Consider the following 21,249-nt stretch of genomic DNA (forward strand, 5'->3'; position numbering starts at 1 on the left):
AATGGTGCTTAGGGATATTAAGTAACTGCCTAAGTTCCATAGATGGTGAGAATCACAGCTATGATTTTAGCCTGGATCCATCCAAAGCCTCACTTCTTCACCACAGCACCACAGGCCTCCCCTACAACCCATTGCATTCTCAAAAAAGCAGTGGATGTGATTCAGTCTCTAGGCTTCCAGCCTTTGAAACTAAGGTAAAATGGTGCATACATTTAATGGTTATTTTTCTCTCCTGACAAATTACTTTAAAATAGCAAAGATAATCTTCATTATGATAGTGGAGTATGTTATTTTTTATCCTTATCATTTAAATCCTTGAGAAGGTGGCAAACTCATCTTGGTTCTCTGTAATAATTTTATATTAGCCTGGACTTCTTTCTTATACCCCAAATTCTTCTTCTACACCCAAAATTATCTTTAGAATGAGGCATGGCATAGAGAGATCAAAAGAAAAATAGCAGGAACAACCTATAGCTGGTCTCAATTAAGAAGAGAAATATGGAATTGTTTTTCTCTTCTCCTCTGTCCTTCTGGAGGTTCATAATTTCATAACGTCATTTAGTGTCCAATTTGAAAGTAACCTAAGAGTCCAACCTTCTGACTTTTAAGGAAAGGAATCAGAACTAGAGAGCTTTAAAGAGTTGCTCAAAGTCACACAGCCAGGAGTTGAGCTTGGGTTTCTTAAGTCCAGTATGCTTTTGCTATGGACATTTGGTAATCCTTGGTGCCATGTTCACGGTTTCTTAGAAGATGATTATCATGCACAATAAAAACTTATAAGGCAGGGTGTGCCTTATATCATCAGTTACATTTTGCTAGAGTTTTTGGCCTTTATTTTCTTTGTTAAGCATACAGCTAGCATATGCTATTTGAAGTATGTTCTAGAGGACAAATATATGCTTTTGATAGATATATAATAGAATCTTCTGTACAATCTGTTACTTAGAAAAATATGCAGCAGTGTTTGAATGGCTTCTTTAAGATGCCTCAGAGTTTCCACCAGCTTGCTGCTTTCCTCTTCTACTGTGGAGCTGGGTTGTCAATGTCTTGCACACAAGAATTCTTGAAGGATTCGTGTCCTTCCGTTTGCAGCATCACCTTCACTTGTACATAGAGTGACCATTCTTCCTTGTCTTTCTCACTGCATGTCCCTTTTCTCTTCTCTTCTCTCTCCTCTCTCCCCTCTCCCCTCTCTCCTCTCTCCCCTCTCCCCTCTCTCCCCTCTCCCCTCTCCCCTCTTCTCCTCCCCTCTCCTCTCCTCTCTTCTTTTTTCTTTTCTTTTCTTTTTGATGGAGTCTCGCTCTGGCGCCAGGCTGGAGGGCTGTGGCACGATCTCAGCTCACCACAACCTCCACCTCCCAGGTTGAAGTGATTATCCTGCCTCAACCTCTCGAGTAGCTGGGACTACAGGTGCGTGCCACCATACCCAGCTAATTTTTTGTATTTTCAGTAGAGACAGGGTTTCACTGTATTAGCTAGGATGGTCTCAATCTCCTGACCTCGTGATCTGCCTGCCTTGGCCTCTCAAAGTGCTAGGATTACAGGCATGAGCCACCACGCCCAGCTGCATGTCCATTTTCATGGCATTAGTTTTCTGTAAGTGCACTGTACCTGTCCTTTACTATCTGAATGTCTCAGGGAGTACATTCTCAGGGGTCAGGCAGGGTAACTGTGAAGAGGGTATAACATAGTTTGGGTCCTTCCCACCTTTATCAAGAGATAAAGATATCAGTCCTTATTGAAAATGTCTTGTGCCAGGCAATGTGCCATACCCCCATAATAGAAAGGATGAATTAGTAATGGTCCCCTGTTCTCAAGGAATTCTCATTCCATGATGTGGAGGTAGGTACTCAAATAAATACTTCAAGAGACAATTTCTAGGCCAGGTATGGTGGCTCACACCTGTAATCCCAGCGTTTTGGGAGGCCAAGGTGAGAGGAATGCTTGAGGCCAGGAGTTCACGACCAGCCCTGGCAACATAGCAAGACCTTGTCTCTACCAAAAAAACAAAAACAAAAAACTAGGTGTGGCAGTGTGTTCCTGAAGTCCCAGCTACTCTGGAGGCTGAGGTGGGTGGGTGGATGGCTTGAGCCTGGGAGGTCAAGGCTACAGTGAGCCTTGACTGTAGTACTGCACTCCATCCTGGAAGGCAGAGAAAGACCCTGTCGCAAAAAATAAAAAATAAGAATTTCTAATTGACAATGACCTGATTCATGGGTTGACAAAGTCAGTCCAGCCTTGGTCTCTTTTATAGCCCATGAACAAAGAATGGTTTTAGCATTTTTTTTAAGGTTTTATAGTAACACAAAAACAAAAGCCATAAAAAGAAGACTATGCCAGAGAGACTGGCAGTAAAGCCTGAAATATTTACTATATTACCTTTCCCAGAAAACGTTTGTCAGCCTCTGGCTATGCAAGCATATAAATGCCATGGTTTCCTTAGCTTGGGGAAATACAGTCTTAGCAGAGTGACTTAATAGTAAGAGATTTCTTTTCTGTCTCTGTGCTTTCACCCACACCATTCTTCCAACTAAAAATTCCATCCTGCGTTTCTCTTCTGGAAAATAGGAGTCCTGCAGTAGTCTTTCTAAAATGGCCTTAATGTGGGTGTTCGGGACTGCTTTCTTGGAACTCTTTATGTGCCTAGAGATTCTCAAATCTGGCGATGTCATTCCCTGTTTTAAACTTTTCATGGACTCTTCATTGCCTGGAGAGTGAGACGCAGGTCCCCTAGCAGGCCTGAGGACCCAGTACATTCCTCACTTGGACCTTCGCTTTCTCTCTCATGTCTGAGAAGCCCTCATTCTCTCAGAAGGCTCTTCTCCCTCCCACCCTCTGCTGGGTGTATGTTTATCCTCCTACTTGCAGTTCACAATGGTCACTTTCCATTCTCGTGGAGCTTCATGGTCTTCTCTTTTAGCTCCACCACCGCTATATTTAATTGCTGGTTCACATCTCCTGTCTTCCACTAGGCTGTGAATTCCTCAAGAAAAATGCTTGTTTGTTTTTAGTTCCTAAGGAGCTAGCACAATACCTGGCACAGGGTAGAAAATATAGAAGTTTGTTAAGTGACTAATTGTGCTTTCTCAAATCTCTACCCGTAGACCAGGGATGCACTATCTTTTGATTGTAGGCTCTGGAGTCTAGTTCATATCTTTTCAACCGCAGCACTGTGACATTCTGACTGGACAGTTCTTGGCTGTGGGGGCTGCCTATGTAGATGCTCAGGATGCCCACGCTGGGTGCTCGGGATGCCCATGCGGGGCTGCCTACGCACGGTGCTCGGGCTACCTCCATGGGGTGCTCGGAATGCCCATGCAGGGATGCCTACACGGGGTGCTTAGGATGTTTATGTGGGGATGCACACACGGGGTGCTCAGGATGTTTATGTGGGGATGCACACACGGGGTGCTCAGGATGTTTATGTGGGGATGCACACACGGGGTGCTCAGGATGTTTATGCGGGGATGCCTACACGGGGTGCTCAGGATGTTTATGCGGGGATGCACACACGGGGTGCTCAGGATGTTTATGCGGGGATGCATACACGGGGTGCTCAGGATGTTTATGTGGGGATGCATACATGGGGTGCTTAGGATGTTTATGCGAGGATGCCTACCTGGGGATTCCTGGGATGCCTATGCGGGATGTCTGCGGGTGTTCGGGATGCCTCCACGGGCCTGCCTACACATGGTGCTTGGGCTGCCTACAGGGGGAAGCCCACATGGGTGCTCGGGATGCCTACTGGGAGATGCCCACGCAGGGCTGCCCGGGATGCCTGTGTGGGACTGTCTATGCAGGATGCTTAGCAGCATCCCTGGCCTCTACCCATGAGATGATAGTAGTGCATCTGCCCCTTGCCCCACTTTTTATGCTCAAAATGTTTTCCGACATTGTCAAATGTCCCCCGGGGAACAAAATCATCCACAGTTGAGAACTACTGGTCTAGACAAGTCCTTAGTAAATTGTAATGCACCACAGTGAAAAAGAGCATTACAATTCCTTGGAAGTACTTTTCCTGGATCACTGTGAACTGTCTTGTTAAGGACCACACTGCTTGCATCTCTCTCACTGGAGAGCAGTCCTAATGAGCATTTTCGTTGCTGATTGAAGTCATGTGTTTCTCCTCTCTCACTTCCTGGGCCTGATGGACATTTCTGCAGAACTCTAGAGGAAAGCGTCTACAGCATTGCTCTTTCTCTGGCACAACGTTACAGTGTCTCCCGCTGGGAAGTTTTTATGACCCATTTGGAGTTCCTCTTCACGGACAGTGGGTAAGCACACAGTTCATATGTACGTTTATTTCCATGTCTTTCTTTAGAGTCTATTTTTGAAGACTCTTGAAGAAGTTGTAAAGTACAATTTTAGTTTTCCTTTCATCTACAGTGGACTAGTGTCTTGGTAAGTTCTTTCCTTATACATCTTTGATACACCTTTACCATTCATTGATGTATTCATTCAAATGTTTTTACTGAAAATTTTTTGTGTACTAGACTAAGTATTAGCCACTAGGGTTACAATGATGAGCAAAAACAGGCATCCTAGCTGTCTTGGAACTTATAGCTTACAGTAGGAGACAGATGATAATTGAATAATGACATAAGCAAATGTGAAATTAAAACTGATAAGTACTGTGTAATTGAGTTCAATTGGAGGGTTTGGCATAGTTAACAAAGGCTTTTCCCAGGAAGTAACACTTAAGCAGGACTTAAATATTGGGTTGGAATTAACTACAGAAGTAGAAGGGAAGCATTTTCTAGGTAGACAATACAGTAAGTTCAAAGGCCCTTTGATTAGGAACAGATGGACAGTGTTGGTGAGTTCCAGGGATTTGGGTGGAACATGGTGTGAGATGAGACTGGGGCAAGGCATAGGAGCCAGGCTGTACAGCAAGACTGTGGAGGCCCTAGCAAGGGCTTTTGACTTCTTCCTAAGAATAATAAATAGAAGGCTAGGATAATAGAAGGTTAGATAAGGATTCTGGTGAACAAGGACATAATATGACCAGCTTTGCATTTTGATAAGATCACTTTGGCTACTGTGTTGAAAGATTTTAGGAAAGTTAGGGTGGACATACGTAGACCACTTAGGGAGCTTTTATGGTAACAGACGGCATGACAAGTGACCATTGCTTGGAGAAGTGATTTGAAGTACAGAAAGGCAGGCCAGAATGGGTTTTAGAGATATTTACAAGGTGAAATAGATAGTACTTAATATATTGGTTAATAAGGGTAAACTAGATATGAGGGTGAGTAAAAGGGGAGGTGTCACGAAGCATCCCTAGCTCCTTCCTTGTTCACTTGCCAGATGGCGGCATCACTCTGTGAGACAGGAAGCACCCAATGAAGTAAGGTATTTTGGGGGAAGTGTGAGGAAAAGGCAAGAGAGGCCAGGCGCCGTGGCTCACGCCTGTAATCCCAACACTTTGGGAGGCCGCGCTGTGATAGGTAGATCACTTAAGGTCAGGAGTTTGAGACCAGCCTGGCCAACATGGAGAAACCCTGTCTCTACTAAAAATACAAAAATTAGCTGAGCATGGTGGCAGGCACCACTGTAATCCCAGCTACTCAGGAGGTTGAGGCAAGAGAATAGCTTGAACCCAGGAGGTGGAGGTTGCAGTGAGCAGAGATCGCGCCATTGCACTCCAGCCTAGGCAACAGAGAGAGATTCTGTCTCAAAAAAAGAAAAAATAGGAAGACAAGGGAATCAGGAAGTTATACATACTGAAACAGCCAAGAGAAAAGGCCAAGTCCGCAGTTGGATCTTACAGATCTGGGGTTCAAATGGAGCTGGAAATACTAACTTGGGAGTCATACGCACACAGATGAGAAATAGTGATGTTGTGGATATGCTTGGGGAAAGAACAGAGAATGAGGAAAGGAGAAAGCTTGAGGCAGTGCTTGAAGTCTTCCACATTTAAAATGGTAGAGGAAGAGCTGCTAACAAAAGGGTCAGAAAGAGCAGCAGGAGAGGTAGGAAAGAGGGGAAACAGGAATCTTATTTTAGGGAAGTCATGGGAAGAAAGAGTTTAAAGAAAGGGAGTGAGTATTGAGTGGGGTCAAATCCTGCTGAATGGTCAAGAAATGCTATTTTTAGCACCATTAATTTTTATTAATCACTTAGAAATTTTAACATTTCCTTTTTAAGTATTTATTAAATTGCTACATGGGATATAGTGTGATCTGTGATAAATATTGCATGGACGTCATTTTTGAAGCACAGTAATATGTTCAAATAAATATTTCTTATGATACGCACACTGGCATTTAAAAATATCCTGGCATTTTATTAAATATCTTTTTTCTTTCATTGAATGTTACGTAAAAGGATGTTGTATCTGTACAAACAGGATGCTTCCTTGGTCTCTGAATATATTATAAATTATCAGGCAATCGAGTGATGTGCAAGGCTGTTCCTAGCATATCATTATACCTGGTAGCACTGTGATTATGCAGATGCACAGCAATTACAAAAGCAGGAAATCATTACCTCCTGGCACCATCACTTGTGAGTGGCAAAACATTTAATATTGATTTAGTAAGTGGTGTTAGGTGCTGCCTGTTCTTTACTTAAAAGGCAGCTGTTTGCTTTACTATTTAATCTAACTTGGTAACATAGTATTAGAAATCAGCCTTGTTAATACGATAGAAATTGCCCAACATTTATTTATTGAGTGAGTGCCACTGGGAAGTTGCAAGAGAAATAATGTTGTTTGTTTTAGGGTTTTGTTTTACTATTCCTTTAAAAAGTAATTTTTTTCCCCTGTGAAGTTATTACTCTCGTAATTGTACATTCCCCTTTATCCTGGTTGATTTTGGAGGTATCACCTGCATCAGCACATTTGCGGATTAGTGTACACAGAGAGGGTTGGGTGAGATACCATTATATAGCAGATGAATCATAAGCCTTAAAATCAAAATAGCTAGATCAAACAAATCCTATTGGTGTCACTTCTAGGTGTGTGTCCATGGGCAAGATAATTCCCTTCTCTGAAGCTCATTTTCCTCCCCTTTAAGCAAGGAGTAATACAAATTAAATTATTTAATGGTAAAATATCTAACCTGTAGTACCTGACATATGATCACAGCTTCATTAATGGAAGTTTTTCCTGGAATTTCACTCTTGTCAGAGATAATTCTCATAAACACATATGTTTTTGAGTTGCTGGACTCTTTTTTTTTTTTTTTCCATTTCCCGCTTTTTCTTGTTGTTGTTGTTTTAATGTCTTGCTAGTTTTAAATAGCAGTGATGGCTTTGGGTGGCCATGAATGCCTAGAATCACTTCCAACTAGCAGACGCTGGCTCTCTCAGCCTCTTGGTTCCACTGGGGCATGTTGAGCCCCCCAGACTCAAGGCTGATTTGTCACTCGTTACAAACTTAGTAGCCATCTTCATTTCTGGCTATTCTAGACATGTTGGTGGATTTTTATAGACAATAGTAGCTACCAGATTACCTGTGGCCTATTGATGACAGCATGGGTTTTGTAGTCAGATTAAGTTTCAAGATCCAAATCTGCCCACAGCCACCAACCATGTAGCCTGGAGCATGTTTCTTAATCCTTTCGAGTCACTGTTTTCTGGGTTACAGGGATCATTATCCTCGCCTTAGAGGGTTGTGAAGATTAGAGAAAATCTGTGAAAAATGTATAACTGAGTGGCTCTTTTAAATTTGTATTAGTCCATTCTCACGCTGCTGTGAAGAAATACCTGAGCTTGGGTAATTTATAAAGAAAAGAGGTTTAATTGACTCAGTTCCACGTGGCTGGGAAGGCCTCAGGAAACTTACAATCATGGCGAAAGACGAAGGGGAAGAAATGCACCTTCTTCACAGGGAGGCAGGAAGGAGAAGTGCAGAGCAAATGGAGAAAAGCCCCTTATACAACCATCAGATCTCATGAGAACTCACTCACTGTGGTGAGCACAGCATGGGGGTAACCACCCCCATGATTCAGTTACCTCCCACCGGGTTCCTCCCACAACACGTGGGGATTATGGGAACTATAATTCAAGATGAGATTTGGGTGGGGATGCAATCAAACTATATCAAGGCTATTATGATTATTTGTGTTATTCTTGTTAATTCTGCTGATTTGATTAGTACTTTTCAGTTTTGGACACAGGGTCATTTTGAAATGCAGAGGATGCTTCTGGCTGATATAATAGTACCACATTTATTCATGAAATATTATTATTATTACTTAGTATCTTTGTATTCCAAGCATAGTGTTAAGTGCTGAACAAGACAGACACATCCTTGCCCTAATGGAGCTTATATTCTAATAGGGTACCCTCCCCCGTCACCCTGACGCCCACAAAAGCTGCCGAAAAGCAAGTTGTATGTTGTAGTAAGTACCATAAAGGAAATGCACACGAAGTAGATGGGGAAGGCCTCTCTTGGATGTGAAGAGGAAAGAGCTGACTATTGAAGAGGAATGGAAGAAAGGGCATTCCAGGCCATCAGAAAAGAAGGGCAGGACAGTTCTTGGTGTTTTTGAGTAACTAAAGGAAGACCATTGTGGCTGGGACAGAGTAAGCAAAGGAGAACTAAATGGAGGACAGGACATGTCTTTATACTGCCAGACTCGGTAACACCTTCCATCTTTTCCCTTCTTATTTAGACAGCAGATTTCAAGGCCAAACATCCTATGCCTTGGTTTCACTCTAATATCTACTTTTTGGTCACTAAAATGGTTATACAAGTGATTTATCTTGGTTGCTAGAGATCATAATACCACCTTCTTCAATGTTGGTGAGTTTACTTTTGTTTCGTTTAGACACATGGGGAGGGTCCCAGGTCATAGGGACTCTGAATGTGCTGTGCTGTTTTCCAGAGCTGATTTCATATTCTTTAGTAGGATTATTTTGGTCCCAGATGCAAGAATGGGTAAGAACAAGGTCTATCTGAGGAGAGATGAGTAAACTATATTGCATCTGCCTTACCTTTTTCTGAATTGAAACAGAAAATAGAATTTCTGCCTGAAGGTTACTATTGTTCACATAGGTTTGTGTCCGGGTTGCTACACTGTAAAGAATTCTAAATTCTGGCCCTTATGTCTCTTCTTTCCTTGAAGAACCCTGGCTCAGTTGAAGAGTTAGTGTGAGAGTGGTTAATAGAGAGAGAGGGAGCATCTAACCCCTATTAGTTATTAATCCCCCAGGATTTAAGGTAACTTAGATGATTAAAAGTATGTCATGACATTGAAAACTAAAACAAAAATACAAGACCAGGGGAAATATTTGTTAGAGTAGGAATGTTGAATGTCCATATTCAGGTTATAGGTCTTACACAGTTGTTAAAATTGAGCCCTAAATTTGGTTTTGCTCTTTCTTTTGGTCTAGGGGAACAGATTATTTGATTAGGACTGTGATTTGCATTGTGCCTAAGAAGAAATCTAGAAATCCTAAGAACCAGAAATACTGATTACTGCCATTATGAAAGTGGAAGTGATTCCTTCCATATATCTGTAACTTGTAACCTTCATTTTCATATTATGATCCTTAACACTGTTTTTCTCCAAATAGTCAAAAACGCCTGATAGTGGCACAAAACATAAACAGGAAAATGCATTTTGGTATGTTTATAGCCTGTGGAAAGTGCGCAAGCTTTAAGTTATGCAAACCTGGTTCAGGCTCTGGCTCTGTGACCTTCTTGTAGAATATTATTGATAGACAAGTTGTTTTATCTCTTTAAGCCTAAGTTTTCTCCTCTGCAAAATGACTATTTTCAGCCCATTTTGCAGAACTACTGTGAGATTGAAGAGATTTATTCAGAATACCTGATATGTATTAGGTGTTAAAAAAAATAGTAGCTATTATTATTAATTCTGGAAACGGGCTAGATTTACCAGACCCATCGCGTGGCCCTGGTAACCTAACATTGCACATCTGATTTTTGAACAATTATTTTTCAAGTCAGTGTGAGTATCAATGATAAGATATATGCTTTGTGAGAATTAAATCAGATGACATAGTGCTTAGCACTAGTAAGTTCTCAATAAGTGGTGTCTATTACTATTTCTATGCTATAGTGTTTCTTAAAACTGTTTTTGTTGGCAAAGTAGTAATATGAAGTATATAAACAAGTCAGAATTGACATTCTATGAGAAATTAAAAGGCTTTAGGGATACCAGGTTGTCCTTATAGAAGAGACAAAGCCTATTCATATGGCCTTCAACATTCTCACTCTGTTCCTGTCATAAAACATTCCATAAAGGAACTCACTGAATATCAGCATGATGAGAAATAGACTCTAAGACACTCTTTATTGATTCTCTCATCAACTCCCTGGGTGTTCTTGAAAAGTTAGTTAAATTCCATTCTTCAGTTTGCAGACACTTGGCCAGAATGTTGGCAAAACTAAAAAATGCCATGATTATCTTGACCACGTTTTCCTTGAGTAATCACGTATTCAGCTGTCAGGCTGCATTATAGATCAAGTCTGCTACATCAAGGTCATCCTGAGGCATTTATGTGCTAAGTTGTTGGATTGACTTCCTCAGGCAGGAGCAGTTGTGATTTGGAGGGTAGATTGTCTTGTTGCTCAGTAGTCAATGGTGAGGCCACTGTTCACCAGCAGTGATGGTCATTCACGTTGATTCATAGATCTTCATGCTCTTAGGGTTAGTCTTTGGGGAAAATGCTTACAAGCCACTGCAGCTGAACTGTACCCCACATAAAATTTCAACGTGAAAATATCAGCTTCATTGCTTTATTGAGTAGAAGCAGAAAGCCGAACTTGAAAGACCCAACTCAGAATCAGTCTCCATCTCTTACTAGTTGTGTGATTTTTGTCTGAGCCTCAGCTTCCTTCAGATAATAGGAATAATTAGACCTTTTGCAGAGGGTTATTATGAGTGTTAATGAGCTAATAGCAACAAGAGTGCTGGCAGGTTATGTGTACATTTTCACTTCCAGCCCTTCCCCATCCTCTTTATTCTCTCTTCCCCCTTTCCCGGCAGCCTTCTCCTTTCTCCCATTTACCTTCTTCCTTCTTGCCTCCTCCTTCCTCTTTCCTTCTAGGCACTCCTTTCAGTGAGCTAATGAAATTTTATAATCACTCCATCTCAGCTGAGTAAAGAAAAATGTATTTAAATAAATTTGTTTTTCTTACACAAATAAAAGTCCTTTCAATACATGATGTTCTTGAATCACATTTTTGGGTGACTGACATCTGGAAGCCATTACAGAACACCTTAATCATGAGATTAGTATGAATAATTTATTCCTGTGCATTGAGTGCAACTAATGCTGGCTTCTTCTGTTAGTTAATCTCTGAAAGTTAAATATGCACTATGTATATAAGCTGCTTTATAACTAAAACTTGGTTCAGGAAAAATCACTTAAACAGGTTTGAAGGGTAATCATTAATTTGATTAGTGAAAAGTCCACAGTGGTTTCATGGTATTTCTTTCTACTCTCTTGAATATGGGTTCTTTGGAATTTTTTTCTAAACAAAGATTTCAAAGAAAGATTTCCCTTTTCTGGTTCCAAAGGGGAGATAACAGCTTCTTTCTTCAGAATGGAAACGATTAAAATGAGCTATTGATTACTAGCATCTATAAAAGATCTTAGCACCTTGTAATTTACTGAAAAGGGAGGTTTGGGTATTTATCATGTGTCAGTAAAGGTATTCCAGTATCTGTCTTGACAAGATAATTAGGTAAAATTGCACAGCAGGCAAACTAAATTGTAGGCACAGAAGAATAAGTGAGTGGGCAAGAGGGAAAGTAATGTTGATTGAGAGAGACTATATTCATAATCAAGTCAAACACAGATGAACTAAAGCTGTTGTGATATAGTCATTGTCCATTTTGTAGATGAGTCTGTCTTGAATACTTTGTTTATCAAGGTGTTACGAATGAAGTATGGCAGGAGAACTCTTTTCGATTATTGCTGCTGGGAGAGAGAACTCATATCTGTGTTGCAGAAAGAATCCCGGTTTTGAAGTGGTTGTTGATATGGGTGCTTGACCTTGATGGTTGCTTTGTGATGTCCTGAGCAGTTGTGTACTTTGAGTCCAGACAGATCTGGACTCTTTGTCTTAAACAAGTCATATAACCTCTCCGAATGGCAATTTATCATCTGTAAGTTGATAATTACCCAACTTTAACTTAGCAAGAAAGTAATCGGCATGATAAATACAAATTTGTTTTCTTTCCTCCTTTCGGCATGTTGTTCTGCCTGCAAATCTTTGTCAATAAGATTCCTTTTATTGCGACTACACAGTTTCTTATTTACTTCCTTACTACATTGTTTTTAGACTTCAATTTGCAAATTATGAAGGAACATCAGAAATTCTGTGATTCACTGTCCCATACTACTGTGTGTACACTGTCTTTCAGAGATGATGGTATTCGTTGAATAGTGATATTATCAAGTATATTTTCTGACCACCCAGCCATTTATATTCACTGTTCCTTGTACAGGCGTTTTGCTTTCTTGATACTTTTGTTCACATTATTTCTGCTTCACTCCTTCCTGCCAAATTCAAGTGCTTCTTTCACTAAGCCTTCCATTATCATTGATTTCTACATCTTCTGCAGTCATAGCTTTTAGTGATCCTTCTCTTAATTGGACTATAATTTTGTGCCCTTTGTCAGGTGACACTATTGTTTTGCATCATTATTTAACTGTAAGTATTTATAACTCAACTGGATTTTCAAATTTGGATGGGAGCTCTATGCTGTAAGTCTTTATATCCTCCCCAGTGGTGAGCACAGTGCCTTGTACATAGAGGACACCTAATTTTTTGCTCATCCACTCATCTATTTGGCATTCATAATACATATATTGAATGTTTCCTTTGTGCCACACACTGGTTCTTGGTATTGAGAAACTAGAGATTAAGATGATGTAATAAGGTCTGTGCCATCAAGCAGCACAGTCTAGGAAGGAAGATAGACAAGGTAATAAGTAGTTAAAATACGTTACGAATAACAGAATAGAAGGATATTCAGCATGTGCCAATAGAAGAGGCAGTGAGAGAAATTTTTATAGACTGGGGACATATTTATAGATAGAGATATTCTTGTAAATGTTTGCACTGTGTCTTAATGGAAAAATAAGGTTTTTCTTGAAGCAAAAGTAAAAAGACCAGTTTTTAAAAATTACTTGATGCTTTGACTTTATAGATTACCCTTTTTATCCCAAGTGTTGTCACATTCCCCTGAAAGTTTTAAAACATGATTTATACTAACTTTATCTACATAAACCAAAAACATGTCTTTGGGCACTTTCAGTAAACAAATTGTCATATTTCAGAGGAGCTGCTTTAGAACTTTTTGAAGCCTAACTTTGTTGCTGCCCAAGGTCTCACTTACTGCCCCCAGATGCTTCTGTTGCCGCTTCCGAGAACCCTAGAACCTGGGTACTTCTGTGAATGCAGGGCTGCCTGAAGGACTCTTACAATTAGGGAGTATGAAACTCATCACGTAAGGGGCATTGAGATTACACTAGACCACAGGCTCTGTCCAGATTCTGTCCAGGGAGAAGCACAAGACCAAAATTAACCCCCTCCTTTCCCCTTCTAAAAGCACAAACCAATCAACCAAGCAAAAATACCTTACTTTTTCTTTTCCCAAGAGTTTAAGTGACTTTTTAAAATTAGATTACAAAGACATCTAAGTTAGGATGAAAATATTAAGATATGTGTTTTATTTAAGTAGCATTACTGCAGATAACCCAAGTGAAAGTTTAATTATCCCTCTTTTTCTGTTTTTCTTCTATCTGAACACAGCATAAAATTTGGGTTTATTGAATATTAATTCAAGACTCTTGCTTGTAAATCTTAAGCCTGAAAGTTTAGGGTTTTTTCTGTATCATTTCCTAAATTCCTGAAATAATAAGGCTGTTTATGTTTCTGTGAAGAAGTATAGATTTTTAAACCCTTTTTATGAATGAATAAATGATTAAGAGTGGACGCTGACAGATGTTGGTTTATTTCCTAGCTGGGAGACATCAGACAACTCTCCCAACTGCAGGAACTTGAAGTTAAAGCTACTTCACAGGGTTGCTGTAGACCCCCGTGAGATAACATGACGAGTGTGTAGTCAGTTAAATGTTAGTAGGCATCTAACACATTTGTTTTCCTTTATTCAGGCTGACTGGCTTCTGGTGGTGGTTTACTGTCTTTGAGTAGGCAGGAAGAAGGGAGCTATAAGAAGTAGTGTTTCTTCCTTGGTTAAAAAAAAAAATCACTTTAATAAAGGAACAAAATCTTAACACAGTTCCTTTGGCTCTTAATTTCAGTTTGTCCACACTAGAAATTGAAAATAGAGCCCAAGACCTTCATCTCTTTGAGACTTTGAAGACTGATCCAGAAGCCTTTCACCAGCACATGGTCAAGTATATTTACCCCACTATTGGTGGCTTTGATCACGAAAGGCTGCTGTATTATTTCACTCTTCTGGAAAACTGTGGCTGTGCAGATTTGGGGAACTGTGCCATTAAACCAGAAACCCACATTCGACTGCTGAAGAAGTTTAAGGTAGTTGCATCAGGTAGGATGGTTGTTTCCCTGCTTGAATTCATTCTTTTCAATTAAATCTGGGGATTAATTTTCTGTACACAATCCTGTTCATGCATTATGGTTGGCAGAGCTCTGAAACCACAGAATTTTGAAGCTAATCGACTTTAGTTATTATCTTTCCAACTCTTTTACTTATAGTTGAGGGAATTAAATACCAGAAAAAGTAAGAAACCTATTGAAAGTCACGCAGTGACTTATGGTAGACTTGGTACTAAAATCCAAAGTTTTGGACTTCTGCTCCAGGATTTTTTCACTACTCCCATTGATTATATTTTATGTATATAAATGGCAAGGCCAAGACACTTTATAATAGGCAGTTGAGCAGAATTTCATTCCACTGGAGCCTATATGTTTAAAATATGCATGGAACACTTAAGAGCCTTCGAATATTTGATAAATTATGGAAATCTTTAGAATGGTCTTTATGCTCATAACTAAGAAATTAAACACTTTAAGACCTCTTAATTTTTATACTTCATAATTTGCAAGGCACATTCAAATCTGTTTGTTTGATATTCATAATAATTGTGAGAGTTCCCATCAGTTTATCAGTTGTTTTCTGAATAATCAAATGAGACACTGGCCTAGACACAGAGGATAAGGGAATAAGATTCAATCCTTGCCTTCAGGTAACTAGTGAAATGCCAGATAAATAACAAAGAAATGTAATGCAGTTTGTTGAAGCACTGATAGAAGAAAACATAGGTGCTGCGGCGGATTCAAAAGGCATGGAGATATTGTCATCTCTAGGGTACAAACAAGGAGATGGAGGCACACAGAAGATGAATGGCCTATCTGGGATCACAAAGCCGAATAAGTTTCAGGCTGTGACTGGAACTCAGATCTCCTGATCTTTCTAATAGAAAATATAAACTAGCTACTATAGCTAAGTTGATAGATCTTTGCGTTCAGACATATAGAGGGCTATGTGTGTGTGTTTGAAAGCTACTCTATGTTTACATTGGGATGAACCACTTACCTACTTTCTTTTTTTTTCTGCTAGGTCTTAATTACAAAAAGCTGACAGATGAAAACATGAGTCCTCTTGAAGCATTGGAGCCAGTTCTTTCAAGTCAAAATATCTTGTCTATTTCCAAACTTGTTCCCAAAATCCCTGAAAAGGATGGACAGATGCTTTCCCCAAGCTCTCTGTACACCATCTGGTTACAGAAGTTGTTCTGGACTGGAGACCCTCATCTCATTAAACAAGTCCCAGGCTCTTCACCGGAGTGGCTTCATGCCTATGATGTCTGCATGAAGTACTTTGATCGTCTCCACCCAGGTGACCTCATCACTGTGGTAGATGCAGTTACATTTTCTCCAAAAGCTGTGACCAAGGTAAACAAAAAGATATTTTAGAGTGGTTTGAGCACAGTAGAAGAAATGAAAATTTCTCCTACATTCTGTAGATTTTATTTTTATTTCCTTTCTTGAAAATAATTACATGTTGGCTTTTTAAAAAGTTTTTGTTCATTTGCTATGAATGAGGTGTTTTAATTAGGAAATTGTTTTTCTCTATTATAGATGTACAAATATGCTAAAATAGAGATGACTATTCTCATTTACACGTATACTTAGTACATGTTACAGTTCTCATGTCACTTTATAGTAAATATGCCATTTTGTTCCTTCCAGTTGACAAATGTAAAGGAGCTCCAGTGCCCAGCCCAGATTACCTGCATTCGGAAACCAGGCTAACAACTTAGCTTGGGTTAGCCTGAGTCTTTAAAAAAAGTTATTGGCCGGGCATAGTGGCTCAAGCCTGTAATCCCAGCACTTTGGGAGGTCAAGGCAGGCAGATTACCTGAGATCAGGAGTTTGAGACCAGCCTGGCCAACATGGCGAAACCCTGTCTCTACTAGAAGAAAAAAAAAAAATACCAAAAAAAAAAAAAATTACCTGGGCGTGATGATATGCACCTGTAGTCCCAGCTACTCAGGAGGCTGAGGCAGGAGAATTGCTTGAACCTACGAAACAGAGGTTGGAGTGAGCTGAGATCATGCCACTGCACTCCAGCCTGGGTGACAGAGTGAGACTCTGTCTCAAAATAATAACATAAAAAAATAAAAAAGATCTTATTCATATCATGCAGTATATATCTTGGTGATAGAATTATTGAAGAGAGTGCATATTGCATTTTCTGATGTCTCCTCCATCAGTTTGGCCTCCTTTGACTGCACTCAATTCCTCAGCAATGTGTAGCCTCACTCAGAATAGATAATGTGGGTTCTCCTCCTCCCCTTTCCTGCCCCCTCACCCAGACACCGCTGCTAAACAAATGGACATTTTTCACTACTTGGACTCTGGGCATTCTCTCTCCTGGAAAATCTTAGCATTTGGACTCAACTGCTGAACTCTGTTGCCTTTGGAGCTCCTGTTTGATCTTCTCTCTTGCCATCTTTGCTGTTGCCTTCTCCTTCCCTGCAAGTCACCAGGTCTGCCCAGTACCCTATCCCAAAGATTGTTATTTTAGTTAGTATTATCCTGGAAATAGACTGTAAAGGCCAAGAATTGCAAATCATTCATTTGGAGGTTGGCACAGGCAGAGGTTCCAACTTCTGTGAAGAATGCTAGTTTTAACCAAATCACTAGATTAATAGTTGTGGATAACCAAGTACTTCTTTATTTTCTTATTATTGCAACCCTAGTAATATATCTTGGTTTTAAATTTTACAACCACTGCTATAAAAAGGAGATAATCATGTTTTTTGTTTTTAAAGAGAAAAATAAGGATGATTTTTTTTTTTTTTGAGTCGGAGTCTCGCTCTGTCCCCCAGGCTGGAGGGCAGTGGCACGATCTTGGCTCACTGCAAGCTGTGCCTCCTGGGTTCATGCCATTCTCCTGCTAGGAGGCTGAGTAGCTGGGACTACAGGAGCCCGCCACCATGCCTGGCTAATTTTTTTTTTTTTTTGTATTTTTAGTAGAGATGAGGTTTCACCATGTTAGCCAGGATGGTCTCGATCTCCTGACCTCGTGATCCACCCGCCTCAGCCTCCCAAAGTGCTGGGATTACAGATGTGAGCCACCGCACCCGGCCAATAAGGATGATTTTAAAAGACAAGAGCATAATGTATTTGAAAAGAATGTGTTTGGAGACATATAAACCTGGCTTTGAACTCTGAACCTATCACTTATCAGCTGTGTGGTTTAGCTTCAGGTATCTCTCTTAGACTTCTGCTTCCTTGAGACAGAGGTTGTGGCTGAGTAATCTGTGAGGGAGATAATATTTTTACCCCAGTTTTATAGATAAGCAAACTGAGGCTTAGCAAAGTTAAGTTGGTAATAGAGAACTCAATTTGAACTCATGGAGATTTATCCCCTGGCCTTTTCTCTTAACCACTGAACTGTGCTATCTCTAAGAAGTCATAGAACAAGCAACTAGAGTCAGGGGACCTGGAACCATTTGAGAAACTGTGGGAGAGCAGTGGAACCAGAGAGCCCTGAGCATTTTTAGCCCAGTAGGAGCAGCATGTCCTGGGATGTGTCCAGAGCAAGGCTGAATCTAAATGAGAAAGTCCAGGCAGGAACCTGGTTGTATATGGGAAGGAACTGATCCAAGTTGGGAGTTTAAAATCCAAGGAAGCAGCTCGGATCTGAGACTTGTGAACTAACCTTCGGGGCTAACAGGCCAGCAGGTCAGCCAGAATGGTGAGGGTGCCTTTGCTCCCAAGGCAGTTTTCCACTCCACCCTCAGGCTGGAGGTTGTTTTAAATATTTTATGTGAGGGAAGAAAGGGAAGCCAGCATGATCAGCTGGGGCTGTCTGCTAATTGTGAGCGTGTGTGTAGAGGGGACAGAGAGTTTTAGACTTGGCAACAGCAATCTTTTATTTATGATTAAGTATAAGAGTAGGATGTAAAGTCCATTTGCGTTTTAGCTGTTATTTACCATGCTTTAAGTTAGGTGATTTTAAATTATTCACATTAAATTATTCACATTCTCATCGCTTTAGTTTCTTAACCTTATACTTCTTTCAAGATGTCCGCCAACCCCTGAAAATATGTGGCACAGTTGTTGGTGCACATATGTGTATTTTGTTGGGTTAGAGGTGCACCTGACTCAGTAAAGATTCAATCTGCTAATTACTGTATTGCTTTCTCTTAGCTCAGATGGTATAATGCAAGCATATATATTTCTTTATTGTAAACTGTTCTCAAGAGGCGATTTTCTACTGATTCAAGTAAATTATAGAGAGGTGAGACAGATACATTTAAAATTTGCATCTTTAGTCTAACCACGACATTTTTTCTCATATTAATCAGCAAGTTTTTAATTTTTAGTTCAGAAAGGAAAAGTATAAAGTTGGAAAAAATGCATGTTTGAAAGCACGCAATGCTGCCCTATATAGATAGAGAGAGAGAGAGTATAAAAATCAAAATGAAACACAACCTGCAGATGTCAGAGAACATATTTGGAAGAGGAAATGCAGCTGGATTTGCCCAAATTTGCAAAACACCAGATGTTCCCACAGCTTGTACATGATGTTAAAAATGTAAAATAAGTGTGTACTATTCATACACAGTGTACAGTTTTCAAATGTGTACCCACATTTAATTTAGAAAGAAATTTTTGGAAAGAACTGGTAAGCTAATCCTCGAGTGCATAACAAGAACAATAAGCAATTGTTCAGATACTAGAATTCAGAAAGGAATATTCCCAAGGCCTGAACTGAGTGCCCAATCCACTAGTAAAACATACCAGAGAAGGCTCTTCACTTTCATGGTAACAGTCATTCCATTGCCATTTACATTTGCACAATTCCTAGAATCTCTGGGGAAAATATTTACAAATAGTATTATGTCATGCAGTCAGAGAGTGAATTTGTGTGCCATTTGAGATGATTAATATGCAGAAGGAAAAAGGAAGCAAATGTTTAAAGTGTATTTGTACCAAATCTAAATGCTTTTTTTTGTTGTTGTTCTTGTTGCATCAGATTAGAGTTGCTCCTCTATTGCTTGTCAATTCAGCTGTTATAAGCATTTTTATAGAAGGGACAGAGAACAAGTGAATGGGTTAGAAATCCAGGAAAATGGTTGTAAAAGAGGCTGAAAGGCAGGTCAGAACACAATTTGCTTGGTATTAGGTAGTTAGTAATGGGGAGCATATGTGTAATCTTAGCCTTTGTGTTTTATACTTTCCACTTGCTGTCAATAGCCAGTACTGCTACATCCATAGATAAATGCATGGCAAATACTTCTCTCTCGTATGAAATGCTGTCAAGAAGTTTGCCAGGATCCTTCTTTAAAAACTCCCAGGTAATCATACAGTTTAAAAAGTCCTTCTGGTACCTTGCCCAGTGTTTCTCAACCTGGAATTGGATAGGTATTTACCCACTCCCCTTTCCCCTACCTTGCACGTGCTACCTTTCCAACTCCCACCATTTGTGATTCATTGCCATCGTAAACCACTGCTTCTAATGGGAAACATGTTGTCTCCTTTGGATTGTAGCAGAAAAATTATTGAGAACCTCTTATATAGCCTACTTTCTAACCTTCAAACTCATTTCTATTGATAATTAAGCCAGTATCCCTGCTTACTTGCTTTATTTATTTAGTAAAAGGTATCTTTTGCCTAATTTTAATCTCCACTGTTTGGTTCTGCCTCTTGGAGTTATGGAAACAGCATAAGAGTATCTTTGTTTACTGTTCAGATTCTCTAAATAAGCTACCGTTTCCTCCTTTATCCTATTATTCAGCCTGTTGGCATAAAAATCTGGTAGAATAAATTAATCTTAAAAAGCATAATTTGACCAAAAAGTGAAATTTATAGTATAAGTTTAAGTCTTGATCAAAAGGTTGCATTGTAGCTGTAACTTCAGGGTCTCTACGTTGCCAATACTATCTTTTAACTAAGGATGGCTGTACATCTTTCACCATGAGTAATCAGTGCCTGAAACTTACATTAAAATGTTTATTTAATGTATATTATGATTTTCTGATGCCATATGTCAGATTCAGAGTGAATCATGAAGTATTTAGGCATTTGCTGTGTGCCATATACAGTATTATTTTCCATAGGAGACATTAAGCTATAAAAGACATGTTTATAAGAAACATGAAATGAAGGTTTTTAAAAATTATACAGTAAAAGAATTTTTAAGTTATGTTAATTGAGAAGTACATTGCCAATGAAATTGGAAATTTTTGAGGACAGGGATGGTGCCTTTTATCTCTTATTTCCTATGTCGTAGCACAGTATAAAGTAGGTACTTTATACTTAAGTGGTTGATTAAATAATTATAGTTGGTCATTCTCAAAACTTTTGATCTCAGGATGCTTTAATATTCTTAAGAATTATTGAGGATTCTAAAGAGTTTTTGTTTATGAAGGTTATATCTAATAATATTTATCATATTAGAAGTTAAAGACAGGCTGGGCATGGTGGCTCATGCCTGTAATCCCAGCACTTTGGGAGCCCGAGGTGGGCGGATCTCGAGGTCAGGAGATCGAGACCATCCTGGCTACCATGGTGAAACCCCGTCTCTACTAAAAATACAAAAATTATCTGGGCATGGTGGCGCATGCCTGTAATCCCAGCCACTCGTGAGGCTGAGGCAGGAGAATCACTTGAACCAGGGAGTCGGAGGCTGCATTGACCCGAGATCATGCCATGACAGAGAGAGACTCTGTATAAAACAAAAAAAATTAAAGACAAAATTTTAAACTTAATTTATTTTAAAATACCAATAATAGACCCATTATAGGTTGACATGGATAGCATAT

At 39.7% G+C, this 21,249-nt stretch overlaps 1 protein-coding gene across 3 annotated transcripts in view; it reads left to right on the forward strand.

Moving 5' to 3' along the window:
* Positions 1–21,249, forward strand: part of NBAS (NBAS subunit of NRZ tethering complex) — a 394,628-nt gene that overhangs the window by 271,700 nt on the left and 101,679 nt on the right. For all 3 annotated transcript variants that reach the window (XM_004028860.5, XM_063696052.1, XM_063696053.1), the window contains exons 42-44: positions 4,164–4,274; positions 14,248–14,498; positions 15,531–15,865. In XM_004028860.5, coding sequence (XP_004028909.2) covers positions 4,164–4,274; positions 14,248–14,498; positions 15,531–15,865 — 697 coding nt within the window. The remainder of the gene's footprint in view (positions 1–4,163; positions 4,275–14,247; positions 14,499–15,530; positions 15,866–21,249) is intronic.

Source organism: Gorilla gorilla, chromosome 12 (assembly GCF_029281585.2).
Source record: "Gorilla gorilla gorilla isolate KB3781 chromosome 12, NHGRI_mGorGor1-v2.1_pri, whole genome shotgun sequence".
NCBI lineage: Eukaryota > Metazoa > Chordata > Mammalia > Primates > Hominidae > Gorilla > Gorilla gorilla.